This window comes from Neodiprion lecontei, chromosome 7 (genome assembly GCF_021901455.1).
Source record: "Neodiprion lecontei isolate iyNeoLeco1 chromosome 7, iyNeoLeco1.1, whole genome shotgun sequence".
Lineage (NCBI taxonomy): Eukaryota > Metazoa > Arthropoda > Insecta > Hymenoptera > Diprionidae > Neodiprion > Neodiprion lecontei.
This window is the reverse complement of record NC_060266.1, coordinates 8,407,824-8,429,022: the sequence shown is the minus strand read 5'-3', so window position 1 is coordinate 8,429,022 and position 21,199 is coordinate 8,407,824. Positions and strand designations below refer to the sequence as shown.

At 38.8% G+C, this 21,199-nt stretch overlaps 1 protein-coding gene across 1 annotated transcript in view; it reads right to left on the bottom strand.

The window, feature by feature from the left end:
• LOC107217222 (peroxidase) overlaps positions 1-21,199 on the bottom strand; it is a 114,425-nt gene that overhangs the window by 65,114 nt on the left and 28,112 nt on the right. The window contains exon 2 of the mRNA XM_046746103.1: positions 18,374-18,564. Coding sequence (XP_046602059.1) covers positions 18,374-18,504 — 131 coding nt within the window. The 5' untranslated portion in view covers positions 18,505-18,564. The remainder of the gene's footprint in view (positions 1-18,373; positions 18,565-21,199) is intronic.

Sequence of the window (21,199 nt, the reverse complement as noted above, 5' to 3'; positions counted from 1 at the left end):
ACAATTATACACCTCTAATTCAGTTATTTGATAAGAGAACGAATATCTTTTTTTTTAATTCTCATGTATTTATGATTTATAATAAAATTAACGATTTACTATTAATATCACACAAATCAATAATTCATTCAATATATAATATATAATAATATAGGTAATATATGTAATAATATATAATAATATATGGAAATTATCAAATCAAATCATCACAGCATCAACAGCGGATTTGAAGTTCCGCCATGTCTCGTCACAAATTCTAGCTATTTTTTCCTTGTATGTTCCGCCCCTATTTGAATAATGCGCCCGGCGACTTAATTGGCGAATAGATTTTACTTTTTTGAACTTCTGGCGGACACTTTCAATGTTCAAATTTTGTTCGCCAGACCTCCAGTCAACTGCTCTTGACTTGTATTCATATCACAAGTTTTCGTCATTGCTAGTGCATGCATTTGGAGGCGATTTTGGTTCATAAATTGCAAGTGCCCATTCTTCATCCTCTGCTATTTCCATTTCTAAATTTTTATACGGTTCTGCAAAGTACAGGCAACTTTCTTGCTCTATCTCAACGCCAGTGTATTGTGTATTTTTTTATTGCATTTAACAATATCGTTTCAAAATGATTTTTCAACTCTATTTCCTCATTACTTATGGGCGTTTGAGCAATATTCATCGCTTGAAATATTGTCACAAGTAACTGCATAACGTTAAAAGGATTGATCTTCGTCTTTGTTATGGAAAAGCAATGATGCACTTTTAAATTCTCAATTACATATAAACCACAAACAACTCATGAAAACACACCACTGCCGCTTTGAGAATTTGAACTGAAAGCTGATAGCACACAATGACTGCAGTTATTGAACTGGCCGCCCGAAATTCAGGTCCAAGTTTAAACAGCTACGAGAGCGGTGGGGACAAGCTATTTTGATTTTTTTACCTCCAATGTTTTTTACGCACCAGTCTACCAGGAAAACTAATTTATTTTTAACTTATGCCTGGCATGATACATCGCAATAGGCACATAAAATTATAACTTCGCCGAAATAAAATCTAATTGTTTTGGTGCTTCTGCCGTCACAACATAACTTTCATTTCTTCAATGGTATACAATCCATTCCACGTTAACTTTCCGATTTCTTTCGATATTTGGGAATAAAATAAAAACCAAAGTCAGTAGATTGGTTATGAGAGTTCTAGACCCAAACATGGCGGCGTGCCCCCCATGCCCCCATGCCCCCCTCTGCCCCCCCTCCCCCCCCCCCCAATTTTCGATGGCCATTTTGATTTTTTTGATGGCGGCCATTTTGATTTTTTTGATGACGGCCATTTTGATTTTTTTGATGGCGGCCATTTTGATTTTTTGGATGGCGGCCATTTTGATTTTTTGATGGCGGCCATTTTTATTTTTTGGATGGCAGCCATTTTGACGGCGACTATGATTTTTTGACGGCGGCCATTTTGATTTTTGCTTAGTCAGACGAGTGGCCATTCACACAGCGGCCATTTTGATTTTTGCTTAGCCGGATGAGCAGCCATTTTGATTTTTCATCGTCCGGCAGTTTGATAATATGATTTTCGCTATGACGTCATCAGCATAATCGGCCGATTTTGCCGTCGGCCGAGCAACCATTCAGACAGTGGCCATTTTGATTTCATCGTCCGACAGTTTGATAATATGATTTTCGCTATGATGTCACCAGTTGGCCGTTTTGATTTTTGCTCAGTCGGATGGGCGGCCATTTTGATTTTTATCGTCAGACAGTTTGACAATGTGATTTATTTCTTGGTCGGACGAATAGCCATTTTGATTTTCGCCGTTACCCGTAAACTTTCGCGCCAATAGTTTGCCCCAGGCGAAAATAATATTTTCCACATACTTCGAATACATTCTTTTGCGTTAATCGACCGGATGGTGGCATCGCAATTAGATTTCGCGTTAATAGTTTGCCCCAGGCGAAAAATAATATTTTCCACATACTTCGAATACATTCTTTTACGTTAATCGACCGGATGGTGGCATCGCAATTAGATAGACAGGGAATGCTGATGACAATCCGCAAACTTTCACGCTAATAGTTTACCCCCAGGGCGAAAAATAATATTTTTCGTGTACTTCGAATACACTCTTTTGTGTTAATTGACTGGATGGTGATGTCGCAATTAGATAGGCCGGGAATGTTGATGATGATTCGTAAACTTTCACGCTAATAGTTCACCCCCAGAGCGAAAATTTTACACTTGAAAAATATTAATAGAATTTATTGTAGTTATATATATATTAGGGTGGGCCAAAAAAAAATGAGAATTTTTTTTTTTACTTTATACTCTGAAAATCGGTTGCTACATACCTCTAAAGAATTCTCACCAAATATGAGCTCTTAATTTTGATAACAAGGTCCTCCGCTTTACAATTTTGCATTTTTTCCTGAGTATTAGAAACAAAAATTCATATCTCTTTGACAACTGTTCGTTGAAAAATATCTCTCCTCGTATTCTTGTAGGAAATCGAACGCTCTACAAAAAAGGTCTCATACAATTTTTTCGTAAACCTTACCGTTTAAAAGATATCAAAGCTTAAAGTTTGATTATTTTAAGAGAAATTTCTGTTTTGCTTATGAATTTTTTAACTCGCTTACAAAGAATTTTGATGAATTGCGCAACTCATAGTTTTGTAGGAAATTAACTGCTCTACAAAAATGGTGTCTTATGATTTGTCGATTAAGTTAAGCGTTTAAAAGATATTCATCGTCAAACTTCAATGCATACTAATTTTAACAGTTTTTGATGAATAATTCGAAAAATTTCAATTTAATTCATAAGTTTCATGAAAATTCATTCCAATGTGAGTTCCTAAGAAAAGAGAAGAATAGTATAAAAATATATATTAAAAATTAAAAATTAAAAAATATATAATATATAGAACTGAAAAAATAAAAGAAAAATAGTATAAAAATATATATTAAAAATTAAAAATTAAAAAATATGTAATATATAGAACTAAAAACATAAAAGAAAAAAAGTTTAAAACATTTCTCTTTTCTTAGGAACTTACATTGGAATAAATTTTCATGAAACTTATGAATTAAATTGAAATTTTTCGAATTATTCATCAAAAACTGTTAAAATTAGTATGCATTGAAGTTTGACGATGAATATCTTTTAAACGCTTAACTTAATCGACAAATCATAAGACACCATTTTTGTAGAGCAGTTAATTTCCTACAAAACTATGAGTTGCGCAATTCATCAAAATTTTTTGTAAGCGAGTTAAAAAATTCATAAGCAAAACAGAAAATTCTCTTAAAATAATCAAAATTTAGGCTTTGATATCTTTTAAACGGTAAGGTTTACGAAAAAATTGTAAGAGACCTTTTTTGTAGAGCGTTCGATTTCCTACAAGAATATGAGAAGAGATATTTTTTAACGAACAGTTGTCAATGAGATATGAATTTTTGTTTCTAATACTCAGGAAAAAATGCAAAATTGTAAAGCGGAGGACCTTGTTATCAAAATTAAGAGCTCATATTTGGTGAGAATTCTTTAGAGGTATCTAGCAACCGATTTTCAGAGTATAAAGTAAAAAAAAAAATACTCATTTTTTTTGGCCCTCCCTAATATATATATATATATTGTAACGTGGCATTTTTGATGCCCGTTACAAGGGGCTCCCTGAACCCTGGGCGGAACCAAAAATTTAGGAATTTCCGAAATTGAGTCGCGAAGTTTTTGGAAAAGAGCGCCAGGACTAGAGTCACGCATCCGAAACTATGAGAGGGGACATTTTAGCGACCAGCGTAAGACATTTCAGTTTTTTTTGTTTTTTTATTTTTCGAGCTACAACGGCATCAGACAAGAAGTCGACACCGAATTCGAGGAAAGTGCGAAGTGGCGGACTAGCGACAATTGCGAAGGAAGGATGTCGAGGCTGCGGAGGGGGAGCCGACGCAGATCCCCGCATCGCGGGAATCCAAGGTGGACGCGATTCCCGCTGGCGGCCGGCGCGCCGCAGCCTCTTCCCCTTCTCCCCGCCAACAATTGACCGGCGAACTTGTGACGGACCGACTAGCGACGAGGGAGCACCACGCTCACCGCCAAGACGTCATGGAGCTGCGCGGAGGACGAGATTGCGAGCTAGCTTTAAGTTCTGCGCAGCGATGCTATCAAAGGTGCGCGTCGAGTTGCGCGATCGACGAAATCGATGACGGATCGATTATTGCGTATTCTTGGGGCTATGACGTCACGTGTGGGATGGCGTATCGAGATCCGTGTTGCGGCAGGTGGTAGGTTTTTGAAACCACTCTAGTTCTGGCGGTCGTGGTTAGTAGTCGCGTGTTGGGGGAGTTTCGCGAAGCAATGGAGTCGCCCAAAAATCGCGAAGGGAATGGAAAGGGGGTTGCAAGGATGTAGAAGGTGAGCGCTGCTTCTATCCCCGCGATTGAATTTCGAGCATAATTGTGAAAAGGCTTGCCGAGTAACGGATAGCCGTTTTGGATTTGCGTTGTAGAAAAGTACTCGAAATTCTTTTGCCGATTCTCTTGCTTGATGACCGTAGCCTGAGTACGCGGGTTAGAGTAAAGTAAATTTTGAGTTTCTGAAAAAGTTGAGTAGAGTCACGGGTTTTAGTTGAATCTTTCTCGTTAGTGAAACCAAGTATAGCCGAATTTCGCCGTACCGGGTCGAGCCGCGTTATCGTTTTCTTTTCGTGTCACCTCTCGAGTAGGTCGGGAAGCACCGAATTGGAGTGCTCGGCTTAGCGGGTAACGTTTTGGGGAATTTCGAAAAGAATTAAGTTCGGATGCGTTGCGATTGCGTATAGTTTAGGTTACGTTTAGTTGCGCCTGCATTGAGTTCCGTACCCGTTAGTTAAGATAATGTAGGTTGAGTTGAGTTACTTTGAGCTTGTGTATAGTTGAAGTTAAATGTAGTGGTGCTTGCGTTTAGTTAAGTTTACGTTTAGTTAAGATAGTGTTTAGTCGAGGTTAGGCGATGTATAGTCGAAATTGCCGTTGCGTTGCGCAGCAGTTGAGACGAGAAGTTTGAGCATGGTGTTTTAAGTTGCGAGACCTGACGGCGCACCGTCGAATAATTAGTTTTAGTTTCGTTTCGAGCAATCATCGCCATGGGGAACAAATGGCGAATTTGCGAATTGAGAATTGCGTATGAGGATGTTGCGATCGTCGAGTGACGTTTTGAGAATTGCGTATGAGGATGTTGCGATCGTCGAGTGACGTTTTGAGAATTGCGTATGAGGATTTTGTGATCGTCGAGTGACGTTTTAGTTAGGGAGCCGCGAGCTCATTAGAATAAGAATTAGAGTAGGTTACGTGTAATTTTCTGTTTAGTTTTAGACTCGCGATGAGCGATTTTTGAATTATATTTTTTTTTTGTTTTGTATCGCCGCTATTATGAAATATAACATTTTATTTTACTTTTGTTAAATAGCGTGTGTATTTCGAGTGTCTCTCTCTCTCTCCAAAAATTACCCCTCCCCTCTCCGCGGTACTGAGCTATCGAGCATATGCCCGAGGAATAGCGTATTAATGATTTCGAGGCGTGTTAATCACGCCAGGCGCCCAACAAAAACTTTGCGATATTGTTTTAGATCCAGGGTACATCGTGGACGCCAAATTATTGTGCACGCGGTAAGTTCCCGGTCATTTTCTCCGAGTGACCGAGGTGCAGAAAAATCCACGTTACAATATATATATATCGAATTACAGTTGCACTTAATTTTAAGTAAAGCTGGGGATGTAGATAGGTCGGGAAATGTTGATGGCGATTCGTAAACTTTCACGCTAATAGTTTGCTTTTACTATCACCCTCCAAATTCTTACGATCTATCCGCTAATTGTACACTTAGATAGGCCGGGAATGTTGATGATGATTCATAAACTTTCGCTTTGAAGAATTTATTAGGGGGGAGAGTGTGGTTAGTTGGTATATAAATCGCGAGCTCATTTAACACGTTATATTGTTCTCAAAGTTTTCCCATTGTGAACTTCAGTATCCATACTACGTCAAATTTATAAAATCTACATCGAACGTGATGGATCTAAATAAAATCAACCTCGTCTGTCGCCTGGAAACGCTGCCCACCAAGAGAATGTCAGATCTGGAGGTTGGGGAGGAGTACAGCGTGACGGGGGTAAGACGCGTAAATACAAAGTACGGCACGAGTATTCTTCTCGCGCTCAATGAACAATTCGAAATATTTTTACCCCCACGAATTGTAAGCCTCATGGAAAATGATGTGGTGCAATTCAACGCCATGCAAAAGACGATAATCGAGGGCATTCTACGAATGAAATATCACGGAGGCGAATACAACAAATTTGAATTTTTGTGTGACAGATGAGCAATTTGAGCGTAACAAACAGCACTGTTCCAACTTGCAATATGGAGATGATCATGGACATTCAAAGTTTCGTTGGCCCCAACGATAAATTTATACCCAAGGAACTTTGCATTATAAACATAAACTCATCGGGTTTGAGTCGCATTCTCTTCAAACCGCCGTACGCTTGGGCGGATCTACCAGCTCAACACAAAGCTACTAACGCTTGGCTGACACACAATTTTCATGGAATACCCTGGAATGCGGGAATCGAACCTTATGCTGAGGTGCAGAAAATTGTAAAAAAGGCTGTTAAATATGCATGCTATGTATATGTCAAAGGTGAGGAGAAGAAACGGTGGCTGACAGAGATCCTTGGTGGGACAAAACAAGTAATAAACATGGAAGATTCACACATTTCACCGCCATCACTGGAAAAACTGAAAGATATGGAAGAGGTGGGCTGGTGCTGCGATTATCATGGAAACGCTTCAACGGGGTACAACTGCGCCTTTGAAAATGTTCAGCGTTTGAAGAAGTGGTATGTTGAGGAGTGCACGAGGTCTCTCACGAAATCGCTCTATCTTTTCGAAAAACGGAAAAAATATTAATAGAATTTATTGTAGTTATATATATATATATATATATATATATATATATATATATATATATATGTATTTCGAATTACAGTTACACCTAATTTTAAGTAATATAATTTATTCAAATAAATGTAAAATAAATATTTATGAATGTATTGTTGGAGGCAGCATCTGTTAAAGAAATAAAAATATTTATTACTGATTATGTCTACTGGGATGATCCGAATGGAATTGTAGATTGTCTCCGACTGCTTATGGCGCCACAGACTGCAAATAATACCAGCCATTCCAACGAAATAGTCTCCATTATCGCGGAGTTGCGCGAGGCTGGAATCGTTTATTAGCGACGGATGAACATAGAATCATCATTTGTTCAGCGGTCGTCCAGTGATGAGTATAGATATATTTGGACGACACTCGGAGTGCGGTGGGGGTAAAAAATTTATTCGGGGGCCTCCGGGTGTTGGATTCAAAAAATCATTGACAATGAGAATTAGTATCGATTGAGGAACCAGACTGGTTGGACGGCGATTTGAAAAATTGAAAGGTGAAGAGCGGGGAACAATGAAGGCTGTAATAGCTGCCGAACTTCACAGACAGGCTCGACGCAACTATCCGCGCCGATTCGTAGATGTACGCGGGCTGGATGAGACCTGGCAAGCTGATCTCGTCGATATGACCGCATACAGCTCGCGCAACAAGGGATACAAATACCTACTAACAATCATCGATATATTTTCCAAGTACGCGTGGGCTGTGCCGATAAAGTCCAAGAGTGGGAAAGATGTTACTGCTGCCATGAAATCTGTACTGACCCAGAGTCGTATACCTACACATCTACACGTTGATCGAGGCAAAGAATTTTACAACAGCGAATTCAAAGCCCTCATGAAGCATCACAATATCAACATGTATTCGACATTTAGCAACTTAAAGGCATCGATATGCGAACGTTTTAATCGAACATTGAAAAATAAAATGTGGAAGCGGTTCACTCTCTAAGGATCGTACGAGTGGATTAATATTTTGACTGATTTAATGAAGTCCTACAACAACACCAGGCATCGCACGATTCGAATGAAACCGGTGGATGTTAGCACGGAGAATGAAAAACAGCTGTATCGTAGCGTGTACAAGCCTAGGCAAATCAAACGAAGTGATCGGGCACGGAAATTCGGTGTGGGCGATCGAGTTCGAATCAGCAAGTACAAGAATGCATTCGAAAAAGGCTATACGCCCAATTGGACGACTGAAATATTCACCGTGAGTGAGGTGAAAAATACCAATCCACCCACCTACAAACTTACCGATTATCACGATCATCCCATCGAGGGGGGCTTCTACGAGAAGGAGCTCGGCAAAGTAAAATACCCCGACGGCTATCTTGTGGAGAAAGTATTACGCAAACGGGGGAATCGGGTATATGTGAAGTGGTTGGGTTTTGATAGTTCGCACAATAGCTGGATAAATAAAACAGACATGTAACATAATTTGTATGTATTTTCCGAATTACAATAAAAGATTTAAATATACAAATATTTCCGCACTTATCTCCTTTGCATACACATGCGCCATACTCTATACCATGAAAATAATAATAATAATAATAATAATAATAATAATAATGACCTGCAATTTTCCACACGATTATTACACAGTTTATTTTTTGGAAAACTTTTTTTTCATTTTCGGAAAACTTTTTTTCATTTTCAGAAAACTTATTTTCATTTTCAGAAAACTTTTTTTCGTTTTCAGAAAACTTATTTTCATTTTCTGAAAACTTTTTTTACGTGTTAATCAAATGGGAAAAAAGTTTTCGGAAAACTTTTTTTCATTTTCTGAAAACTTTTTTTCATTTTCTGAAAACTTTTTTTCGTTTTCTGAAAACTTTTCTCGCGGTAAACGAATAAAAATGAATAATTTCTCAATATATTGATAATAAATAAATAAATAAATAAATAAATGTGCAAATAAATAAATAAATAAATGTTAAGTATATGAATTCACATTTTCAAATCCAGTCTAAATCGTTTCAGCATGATGGCGAATCGCCCGAGGCGTCAAACGTAATTTGTCATTTTCTGAAAATTTTTCCCGATGTATGTGAATAAAAATGAATAATTTTCTCAATATATTGGTAATAAATAAATAAATAAATGTTAAGTATATGAATTCGCATTTTCAAATCCAGTCAAATATCGTTTCCGCATGATGGCGGATCGCCCGAGGCGTCAAACGTAAATATTCACAATAATTCTACGTCTACAGTTTTATCCTATAGCTATTGGGGGGCTGGGGCAAACCCCCAAGGTAGGGTGTCGGTCTGTCCGGGTATCAATTGCCGCTTGTCATCCTGCCAACTGAGAGCCAATTTTTTTTGTACGATCGTGCTTACTTCATGTTTCGTACTTCGTATCAAACACTGGGGGAGGGTCAACTCTTGGTAAGCCATCAGACAGCGCTTAAAATCATCAAACGTGATGCTATTTATCGAAGAATTTTTTACACCCTTGGCACGTTTACTCACTTTTTCCCCATCCTCGCCCATCGTAGTAAATGAGTACAGCTTTGCTCGCAGTCCTACAAACTCTGTCATAATTTTACCATTATTTTCATCCTTCATCAGCCCTAGTTGTTTTTTGTTTTTAAGGGGAATACCATACACATTTTCGGGCGGGTAGTCAGAGGTATCAAACATTGTATCCACATCACGTTTGATGATATCGTAGATGTTCGATACGTTAAATTGATAAATAAGGCTGTCTGTGTCAGTATACAACAATTTGACCTCGCTGTTCGAAAAGTTGGATTTCACATAATTATAGTGGAAATCGTAAAGAATGATTTTTTGACAGATCTAGAATCGATGCACCGACGTAAATAGGTTTAGCGAAGCGAACTTTGACGCGATTCATTTCAATGATGACCATATCAGCTCCAAATACGGTGCAGCTGTGAAAGTTTGGCCTGGCAATAAGTGCTCTCGCACCACCTCGCCCCTCCCATTTTGTAACCAGTTTTACATCTTTATGATTTCGCACGTTCTCCATAGTCTTGCCGAACACCGCGTTATTCATGAGTTTGTAAAAGTTTTTCTCAAATTCATTCCTAGATCGCTTGCGCATGTCCGTGTTGAGCGTGATGTAAGGTTCGAGCCATGGAGATTGTGCAAACTTTAATACTTTGTGCACTTTCGTTACTTTCAATCCTAAACTCAAACACTGCTTCAAATTTCTATAGTGTAATATATACTTTGTTTTGGGGTGGAGGGTGGTCGCGAGTTTGGCGTTTTTACCACCTGGAGGAGTAAAATGCTCGGGACAAAGAGGCAAGTCTTTGTGATCTTCGTGGAGTTCTGCAGGATAGTCCAAATCTACCTCTAGAAAGTAACCGATCGGTGAATCGTCCGGATGGTTTGTTATATCGATGTGCTGATACTCCCACTCGAACGAGCCGACCGGTAAATGCGCGCTCATAGCCGCTCCGTACAAGTTATTCACGTCAAAATACGTGAGATATGATTCAGCTTTGTTTGGATCAAAATCTTTTCCCATAAATCTGTTATTGGCCCGAGCGTGCCGATTGGAACATTGCGCTACGCCGCCTCGAATGGCTCTTTCAATAAATAGCACCATTTCAGGGTTGTCTAAAAGTTGCAAAGTTACATTGGTATGTTTGAGCATCGCGTCAAAAGCGAATCCCGGTGCAGTGTAGTAGTGCAACGGATCTAAATTATACGTTTTGAAGCAGCTAGCGCGGAAATTTTCGAAAATATCGGCAAGCAAAAGAACATCGGTCTTTAAATATAAATCAGAATAGTCGCCCAATGACTCTAAATGAAATTCCTCCCAAACATTTTTAGCGTGCTCATAATCGGCGTCTGAAATATTTGCATCGCAGAGGTGCGAGTAGAAATGCCTCTTTGCAGGTAATCGCGGTTCATCGAGTTTCCCCCAACAATCGACGTATTCATAGGGAAAAACGCCTTTGCGGGTCATCAAACTGAACTGAGTCGGATTATTATAAAATTTACGTGTTATGGGCTTGTCTGCATCATTCAAATATTTGGAAAGTTTATCGATGCTGCTAGCCATAAATCGAAACGAATCGATGAATCTCAAGTGCATCATCGTCCCATCAACGCGCTTCGTGAAGGATATACATTTTTCCTTATTTATGGGTAGCAGGGTAATTTCACCGGGAAAAGTTGACGCGAGGGATTTTATTAAAAAGTGAGAATCGTAACCGGACAAATTGTGGAAAACTATTGGAATTTTGGTCGCCTCTCTGAAATTCAAATCACACCGATTATGAGCAGGACCACGATATTTACCCGTGAAGTGACAGTGGTCGTGGCACTTTTTCGCCTCAGGGGTAAACGGCTGTTCGCAAATGTAGCAATTCTTTGCGCGCATGTGGCGATCGTGTTGCACTTGGGTAAGAGACTCCATCGGAATTATGTTTTTGACGCGTGACTCTACTTTAGTCGATAAATCTTTAAGCTGCCGCATGAACCAATCTATGCAATCAACGCCGCGTTTACCGTGGAACTCCGATAAAGTCTCATCGTACGCGCAATGCACATAGTACGCTACACTGTGTGGGATATGCTTTTGAAATTCGCGTGTTTTACGGGTTGAAACATGATTTTGGAATTCGTCAATCGGTATAGACTCTAATATGCATTCGAGATCGGCGTAAACGACAAACGGGACGGTACCCTTGTTCTGAAAATTTGAAAATACTAAATCTTTCGACTCGGGAAATTCCATGCGTACTTTATTTAGCATAATACAATCATGCCGATGATTGTCGTAGGCATGTTTCACACTAAAGTGGCACAAACATCTGTCGCATAAAAACAGTCGACCATTATGATTGGACAATTGTTTGCTCACCAATCGCGAAAGATCTTTAATCCAAGCAAAGTGGAATCTTGGTGTTAACTCGCGAGCCATATCATTTTCTGGGTTACTCTCAACCATCAGAAGATGAATCGTGTCAAAGTTCGCGGTACTCAATTGATCGCTCAAATAAATTGGCACGATGACGCTGCTATTTGATTTTGCATGATCTGAAAAAGTTTGAGATTCTATCCCATATACATTGATTCGCAAATTATTCAATCTCTCAAGCTTTTTCACATCATGTAGAGTGGCAGGAAATTTGATACCTGTACAGTCCAACTCGGCGATAAAGCGGCGATAATGGCTAGTTCTGTCGGTGGAGGCGTTGGCCGGGTGGCGTGCTGCAGTGATGGACCAGAGAAGACACCTTTCATCTTTGTTTTTCACATTGACCACCGCTTTCCTCCGCTGAATGTCCTTGGGTAGCTCAACGAATGTCGAAAGTCCCGCAGCTAGAGGCTGGTACCGGCTGATATTTACGGCGGTATTGAGGATCTCGATCATGCTCCACCCAGAATCGCATTGTTCAAAGTCCTCAACCTTCACAAGTAGATCGGCCCTTGCGTGTGTGAACCAACCGTCGATATCGCTCGCGGGGAGGATCGCGATGTTGGCGGTGTTGAAGCTTTTGACTTCTTCCGCAATCCCCTCGTGCTTTATGTTTTCGAATTTGCACGATAATGTGAGGTTAACCTTCACATTACCCTCTGCGCGCAGTACCAGCCTCAATTGTTCAACGATGATTCGTTGAGCGTCGTCGAAAAAGGCGTCTAAATTCTTATGCCCGAGATTTGTTACAACCCCCGTTCGGATCCGGTTGGCGAAAGCACTTCCAACTTCGTCCCACTGCACGCTCGCAGGACCACCGATGTTCGCGCCAATTACCACGGCGTGCTGCTGCTGCTGCTGCCGCTGCTGCTGTCGCTGCCTCAGCTGTTGCCGAATCTTTGCTATCCAGGATTGTACGAGCGTGATTGTGTGCTGAATTTGCAGTTTCGCACCTATGCTCGTTCTCGGTCGCTTGGAAACATCACGCAGAAATTGGAGATTTTCCATTCCAACGTCAATCCAATGCATGAAGATGTCATCATTCTCCTGCTGGGAATGCAGCTCGCCCAACAAATCGTGCGCGTTCTCCATCGTTTTGATGATATATGAGTATGTTTCAGTGGCCATGACTTTAACACTGATATTTGCAGAAACTTTGACGAACTTTTGACTTGTACGTATCGTGTCAGACTGACGAGACTGCTTCGGACGCGTTGAGTTAATATATGCAGATAGACCGCAAGAATTTAGGGGAGTGATGGTAAAAGCAAACTATTATCGTGAAAGTTTACGAATCGCCATCAACATTTCCCGACCCATCTAATTGTGGCGAACATCCCCAGCTTTACTTAAAATTAAGTGCAACCATAATTCGAAATATATATATATATATATAAAGAAAATGACATCTCTCATTTACTTCAATTTGAATCTGCCGCCATTACCACCAGTGTTATAGAGGGAGTTGTCTATCGTCATCATACATAATAACTTACTCTGTGATTACGGATTCTATGGGCTCTGTGATATTGAAAATTCTAACCTAATAAGTACGTGAATTTACGACTACAATAATTGTGCATTTTATTAAGGATATTATTAAAACTTGAACAAACTACTGTACATTACCTGGAGTAAAAACTTTTAATGTTGTTTTCTGTTTTTATTTCAGGTAAGTAACATTGTATTGATATCTTAGCTAACTGTAGAAGTTGTGATTGTAATACTAAAATAAACTGTTTTTATTTCAGAATCCAACTTGAGTTTTTATTTTAAAAGTGGAGTAGAAGTACAATTATCAAGATTATTACATATATATATATATATATATATAACTACAATAAGCGGATAGATCGTAAGAATTTGGGGGAGTGATGGTAAAAGCAAACTATTAGCATGAAAGTTTACGAATCGCCATCAACATTTCCCGACCTATCTAATTGCGGCGAACATCCCCAGCTTTACTTAAAATTAAGTGCAACTGTAATTCGAAATATATTGAATCATCATCATCAACATTCCCGGCCTATCTAAGTGTACAATTAGCGGATAGATCGTGAGAATTGGGGGGGGGGGGGGGGGGGGGGGTGATAGTAAAAGCAAACTATTAGCGTGAAAGTTTACGAATCGCCATCAACATTTCCCGACCTATCTACATCCCCAGCTTTACTTAAAATTAAGTGCAACTGTAATTCGATATATATATAACTACAATAAATTCTATTAATATTTTTCAAGTGTAAAATTTTCGCTCTGGGGGTGAACTATTAGCGTGAAAGTTTACGAATCATCATCAACATTCCCGGCCTATCTAATTGCGACATCACCATCCAGTCAATTAACACAAAAGAGTGTATTCGAAGTACACGAAAAATATTATTTTTCGCCCTGGGGGTAAACTATTAGCGTGAAAGTTTGCGGATTGTCATCAGCATTCCCTGTCTATCTAATTGCGATGCCACCATCCGGTCGATTAACGTAAAAGAATGTATTCGAAGTATGTGGAAAATATTATTTTTCGCCTGGGGCAAACTATTAACGCGAAATCTAATTGCGATGCCACCATCCGGTCGATTAACGCAAAAGAATGTATTCGAAGTATGTGGAAAATATTATTTTCGCCTGGGGCAAACTATTGGCGCGAAAGTTTACGGGTAACGGCGAAAATCAAAATGGCTATTCGTCCGACCAAGAAATAAATCACATTGTCAAACTGTCTGACGATAAAAATCAAAATGGCCGCCCATCCGACTGAGCAAAAATCAAAACGGCCAACTGGTGACATCATAGCGAAAATCATATTATCAAACTGTCGGACGATGAAATCAAAATGGCCACTGTCTGAATGGTTGCTCGGCCGACGGCAAAATCGGCCGATTATGCTGATGACGTCATAGCGAAAATCATATTATCAAACTGCCGGACGATGAAAAATCAAAATGGCTGCTCATCCGGCTAAGCAAAAATCAAAATGGCCGCTGTGTGAATGGCCACTCGTCTGACTAAGCAAAAATCAAAATGGCCGCCGTCAAAAAATCATAGTCGCCGTCAAAATGGCTGCCATCCAAAAAATAAAAATGGCCGCCATCAAAAAATCAAAATGGCCGCCATCCAAAAAATCAAAATGGCCGCCATCAAAAAAATCAAAATGGCCGTCATCAAAAAAATCAAAATGGCCGCCATCAAAAAAATCAAAATGGCCATCGAAAATTGGGGGGGGGGAGGGGGGGCAGAAGGGGGCATGGGGGCATGGGGGGCACGCCGCCATGTTTGGGTCTAGAACTCTCATAACCAATCTACTAAAGTCCTTAATATTTACAACAGTAGCCATGTTGATTCAAAAATTGTAAGCTCGGAATCGATTCCAGTAACCTCACAAACTACTAAAATACCGGGCTCCGGAAGATTTCACGATTGTAAAAGAAACTCTGCCCGAAACCGTTCAGTAATTTATGGGATTGGTATTTGTTATAAATGCAACCGAAATTTATTGCACCGAAAAAGCTCCTAAATTGTTGCTTAGAAAGAGCTTTGTAATGCTAAATAGGACGAATTGAAGCAAAATAGTGCGATTTAATGGGAATTCGGCTGTACGCGTGTAAGGGTAGTTCACCCCCTAAGTGACGTTATTTCGAGAAATGCAAAAACCACATCCCCTACTTTTTTCTACTGTTTCTAATTCAATTAATTTCATTAAAATACGAACAACAGTTTTTCAGTTATAAGATTTTTTTAACTTTCAAGCCCTATAATTTTCGACTATTCAATCCCGTCGTAACCGGCCAAAATGCATTTTTCATTATTCGTCATAGGAATTATTCTCCAATTGGTTTCATCCAAATATCTCAACTGGAAGTAGGTATGTGAAACTATGAAACAACTACTGAGAATGCCCAACCTTGGGGGTTGATTTCACCCCTTTAAACCGTTTCTCCATCGACAAAAAAACACATGCTGCTTAGGTTTTTGATGAAGATAACATATTCTCAAATTGTGACGATATTATGAGTTCAAAAGTGCCCGCGAAATTTTGCTAAGCACAGCCATCTCACTTTAGGCTTCAGGCGGGAAAAACGGCTCAGAATTTGAACGAATCTACGGGAAGACGCCCAACCAACCGGTTTATAATTTCCCGTAGTGATTGTTTAATCATTGTTAACACCAATTTAAATTAAATTAACACATCGAAATCGCCAGTAATATCCGTACGCATCCTAACGTGTGAGTCAAGAATAAAAAACAAAACGAAGTCACGATATCCAAGGCATCATCAATTTTTACAAACTTTTTCGCATTACGGAATCGCCGTAAAGAAAACTTAAGAAGACCGTGGATTTCAAATTTCATCGAAAGACTCTCAAAATCACCTGGACAATTACACGACGGAGCTGCTGCCAAGTATAAAGCAAAGAGATGAGTGATTTTTAATTTATTTATGACTTATTAACTTTTTCATTATCATCATAGACAATTTTATATCCCAGTATGTGTTAATTTGGGCGTATTTTGTTTTAATTTATTTGTGAATGTTTAAATGAATGTGTAATTTTAATTTTTTGACGATGGACAGGATTTAAAGAGTTTTTATATGTTATTTATATTTTATTTACATTTCATTTATATTTCAGTTATATTTCATTTACATTTTATTTATATGTTATTTATATTTTATGTATATTTAATTTATTCAATTGATAGTCGAAGTCGTATTTATTATCGTTCTCGTCATTTTTTTTGTAAGCCTGTCCATTTATTTCATTTATTTTTTTTAATTGACCAACGACTCAAATTCTTACCCATCCCTTTATTTACATTTGTTTTTGACCTCCCAGACTAATCTCAATATAGGCAATAACAACAACAAGAAACAATTATTTATAAAATGTACGAAGTTGGATGGGGACAGCTCAAGCAGTTTCCTTGTCAGAAGCATATCCAGTGGGGAGTACTGCTCTCGAAAGCAACTCTCAAGACTTATTTTCACGTGGACAAGCACCTTTACGATCAATAATACGGTGTCTAAATCAATATCCTTGGATGTGCGTTTTCATCAAAGAAGACTTTTGTTGAAAAAAAAGTTTTTTCTTCACACAGATACCTCAACGATGTTTTTCTGCACTGTTTGGTAATGGGATACGTTACGCGCGCTCAACTGACTTTGAAAATGATACTTTCCAAGCTAGTGTTATAACATAGTACATTACTAACTAACAATAATAGTGAAAGAAACGGCTACTAGTGTTGGTTTGCTAAGGCTGGTAATCACACAAGTGAAATCACATTTTTCTCGTCTTACACATGATATTCTATTTCTTCTCGTTTCGGAAATTCGCCCATTGTTCTTGTGAAGCGGACGCAAGTGATTGCAGTTTTCATGTGCACTTTACGAGTTGGCGGATATACAACTTAGCGTTCGATTAAACGGTAAAACTGGTACAAAGTTATATGTTCGACCGATCACACATGCGCGTGAAAATAGCAGTTTTACACCTGCTTCACATACACGAAACGGCATTTCTCGTTTTCCGATTTTCGTGTTCATACTTTTAAATCGTGACTGAGATGAGTTGTAAGAATACTGAAATATCTTTTATTAGAGAATTGGTTCAATTTTCCAAAGTTTGTATCTTTAGTTTTCCTTCACGTGACTAGCAATTCCCGAAATGAAACGATGAAAAAAAAATGAAATTTCAAATTGATGCTCATTAAAGAGGTTCGGCAACATACGCAACGAAAGAGAAAACCGTTACAACCTCATATGCGATTTGAAATATGATTGATTGTTCCGTTGAAATTCCATATTTGAATTTTTAGCACTGTCTGATATCGAAAACAAAAAAATGTCATGTCCCTTTTGTAGAAAACTCTGCTATTTTTAAATTGTGGATGAATTTCAGATAGACCTTTAGAAACAACCAAATACACACATTATCCATACAAAAACTTTTTCTTCGACGTTCAGCTACTAACATAATTATGTATGCAATTCCATCAAGAAACTTGGGAATTTTCCGTGAGAATCGCATATTCTCAGAGTAAAACGATTAAAGAATTACCATTGGAACATACCGAAAATACCTTTATTATCTTGACTTTTTGTCTCCGAAATCTCAATTTAAATTGAATCACACATTTTTTGATAATTTCAGTCCGACTACAATCATAGATACCTACTTTGGAGCCTATAAAACGATATTTCTAATGGTTACAACCTTACGTTGCCAAACACACGATATGTGACAAAGGATACTCTTAGTTTACCATATATTTTAAATACAATCGAGAAAACCATTGCCATTCTCGGAATGAAAATACAGAATTATGAAATAGTTACTACTTTATATTTAAAATACATTTGTGGGTGCATTTCATCTAACTTTATCCAAGGCCTATTACATGGATAATTCCACGACATTCATTTATAAGCAAACAGCTGAATTAAGTGAACCATTGACAAAACAACAGATTGATTGTTATACACTCACAGTAACATGGCACAGACACAGCACTGGAAATTCCGAACTCTAGAAGTTCTTGTTCGCAGTATATTGGAGAATTCAGTATAGTTAGGCGAGTCTGTGGGCCGAGTTAACGGCGTCCTTTCCGTAATGACCATTTCAAGTTTTAGTTAATTTCAATACTCTTCTGTTTCATCAGCTCAGAAACAATAACAAGGCTGCAACAAAATATTGGTATTATATTACTCCACATCAATTCCAAATTCCTGTGCACAATTTTAATTCGAAATTTAGAGAAAATTATCACATTAGCGCTCCAAATCCTCAGCATGCCTTTGCCAGTAATTTTTGGAGATTTGTAAACAATCGCCAAGACAAAATAATTGTAACAATGATTGGGTATCACATTGTTATGATCGTATTAGAAGTAGTCTTGTTCGATCGAGTTCTGATATTAGTTTTATTCCCGACTCAAAAATAATGCTCACTTTTTGACCTGAAAAGCGCTGAGAAAGTGGCATATTACTTCCTTTTCACTGCTTTCACACATCTGTGATAGAAAAATGAGCACTTTTCTCCCGCGTTTGCAGGAAATATTATCATTTTCTCGTCTCACTCAGACGTCACAGTCGAATAAAACCCCGAAATCGCTGCCATAAATCGGGAACGCATTCAATTCGGGTGAAAGTCTGTACTTGGGGGTATTTGGGGTCGCTTATTATTAATCCAAAGTCAAACATTTCAAAAACAAAATGACGAGTCAAAAATGATGGACATATGTGGTGGAATGATGTCAGATTCCTTAGGTAATGGATATAGAAGGGTTCTCGAGGATATTGATTGCACACATGAGGTCAACATTCACCAGAATTTTATTTGTTCAGAAAATGGCCAATAATTTATTTGTAAATACTTCAGAGAAATTAATACGTATAATAAAAAAAAATATTGTTAGGAAACAATTTTTTTGTCAGATTCCTCGTCGTCGAATTCAGAATCAGTTTCTACTGTAGATTGACTGTTTATTGAAGGTGGGAGTAACAATTCTACAGCTTCTGTAGATAAATTACGCAATTTATTCTGAGGCACCTTACGGATATTGGAAATCTACAGATTAGATGTTACCATGAGCCGATTCCAAACATCTTCCATTGGTTTGTATCTCGAACACTTTCGTGACAAGTTTCTTCACATACTTTTGATGTCCTTGCTCCGAGCTTCTTGAGCATCTTCCGATAGTTGGCCGATTGGTAACAATGCATGAACTATTGTTTGCGGACCATGGATGAGAGTTTGTGCGCTGAGGTAGGCATATAATACTACGGGTGAGGTTTGACAATTAGGCATGCAGTTTCTACCGGATATTCTTGAAATTTTTAAGGATTAATCTTATGATCATTCGAAATACCTTTCAGTATTGCGTAACAGTGTGTGATTAATTTTTCGTTGACTTCCATTATCATAGCAGATCGACTTGAATTTTCGAAAAAGCGCCGAGCCGCGTTCTCATCATTAATGCTGCCGAATCCAGGCTCCGGAAAATCCACGATTAGTCATAATTTCGTACGAAAAACTTTTCGAACAACCCTCTTCCTCTCTTGTACAATCCGCTTTTCTTCCTTAGTACATGCTTGCCATTTTTTGATTTTCAATTTCTGACTTTTCTTTAATGAAGAGCATCGATGTTATAACAATCTTTGAATGTAGCTCCACATAAGTAATAACGTTGAGCAGAACTCGTTGATGTCAATGCGTTGCAAACTTTCCCATTGATCATTGTTAATATCATTTTAAATTCGACTGAGATTTCAATATGATTTAGAATTGTTCCGCAAGGAACAAGTACCTTCGTCTGGTCTGGTTCCGTGTTTTTGTGCAGAAATTATAATCTTAGTGGTCTACAGAATCGAGAAGACGAAGGCCCAACGTTCTTTCAAATCACAATTTTGGCATTCGATTTACAATCGACAGATACGAGTTGTAATGATACAACTGGAGTGCAGAGCACACTTGAATCCGAAATGCTGTCATCTTGAAACTTCTGCTTATATTCACTTTGTCCAGAGTTTCCATCGCAACCCCACTTGCAGATAAGGGACATCTTTTTAACATTTTCGTCAGCAATACTGGAAATAACTTCGCGTCGAAGTAATATAATACGCTAAACTGTATGGTCCAGTAAAGCCTATAACTGAACTTCTGCTTTGCTTTCTGTAATAGTAATAGCCATACGGGGTGGATAACACAGTTTTTTTGCTTCTGCTACTTTGGACTAAGGAGAAACCATACGGCAATGCTGTCCAATACTCAGCGATCTCGGTGCTTGGTAGTCACTCTTCGACAATTTACGGTTCACCAAATAAGAAAATACAGCATCTGCAGATAATGTAACTTCGGGTTTTATTTCCAAAGTTTTTCGGTACTTCAAAGCTCTTGTTAGACTTGTCAGCGTTGCATTTTTCACGACTTCCGCAGCATCCAGTTGTCCTGCAGATCGAAGGCTCTTTTGAACGGCATACGCCAACCCACTCGTAGTCAACGTTGCACGGACTTCGTCGGTTTTCCTCCGTTTCGATCTTTCACTTAATGATTCCAACTCCACAAAAGGGCGACCATCTGTAGCGGTCGCGGTCAGTGCAGGTGTCTCCTGAAAAGGAGCAGGTACGGAAAAGGACACGTGCACATTGAGCCTTATCGCATATTTCACGTGAAAATCATTTTCATGCCTATTGACTGTTTACCACTATCCTCTCATTGTGTGAAACAACGTTGAAAAGGACTGTTCGCGCTCGAATCTCGCGGTCCCGCTCGGGCCCTGCGACGTTGAGGGTTCTCAGCCGCGTGGCAGCGGTT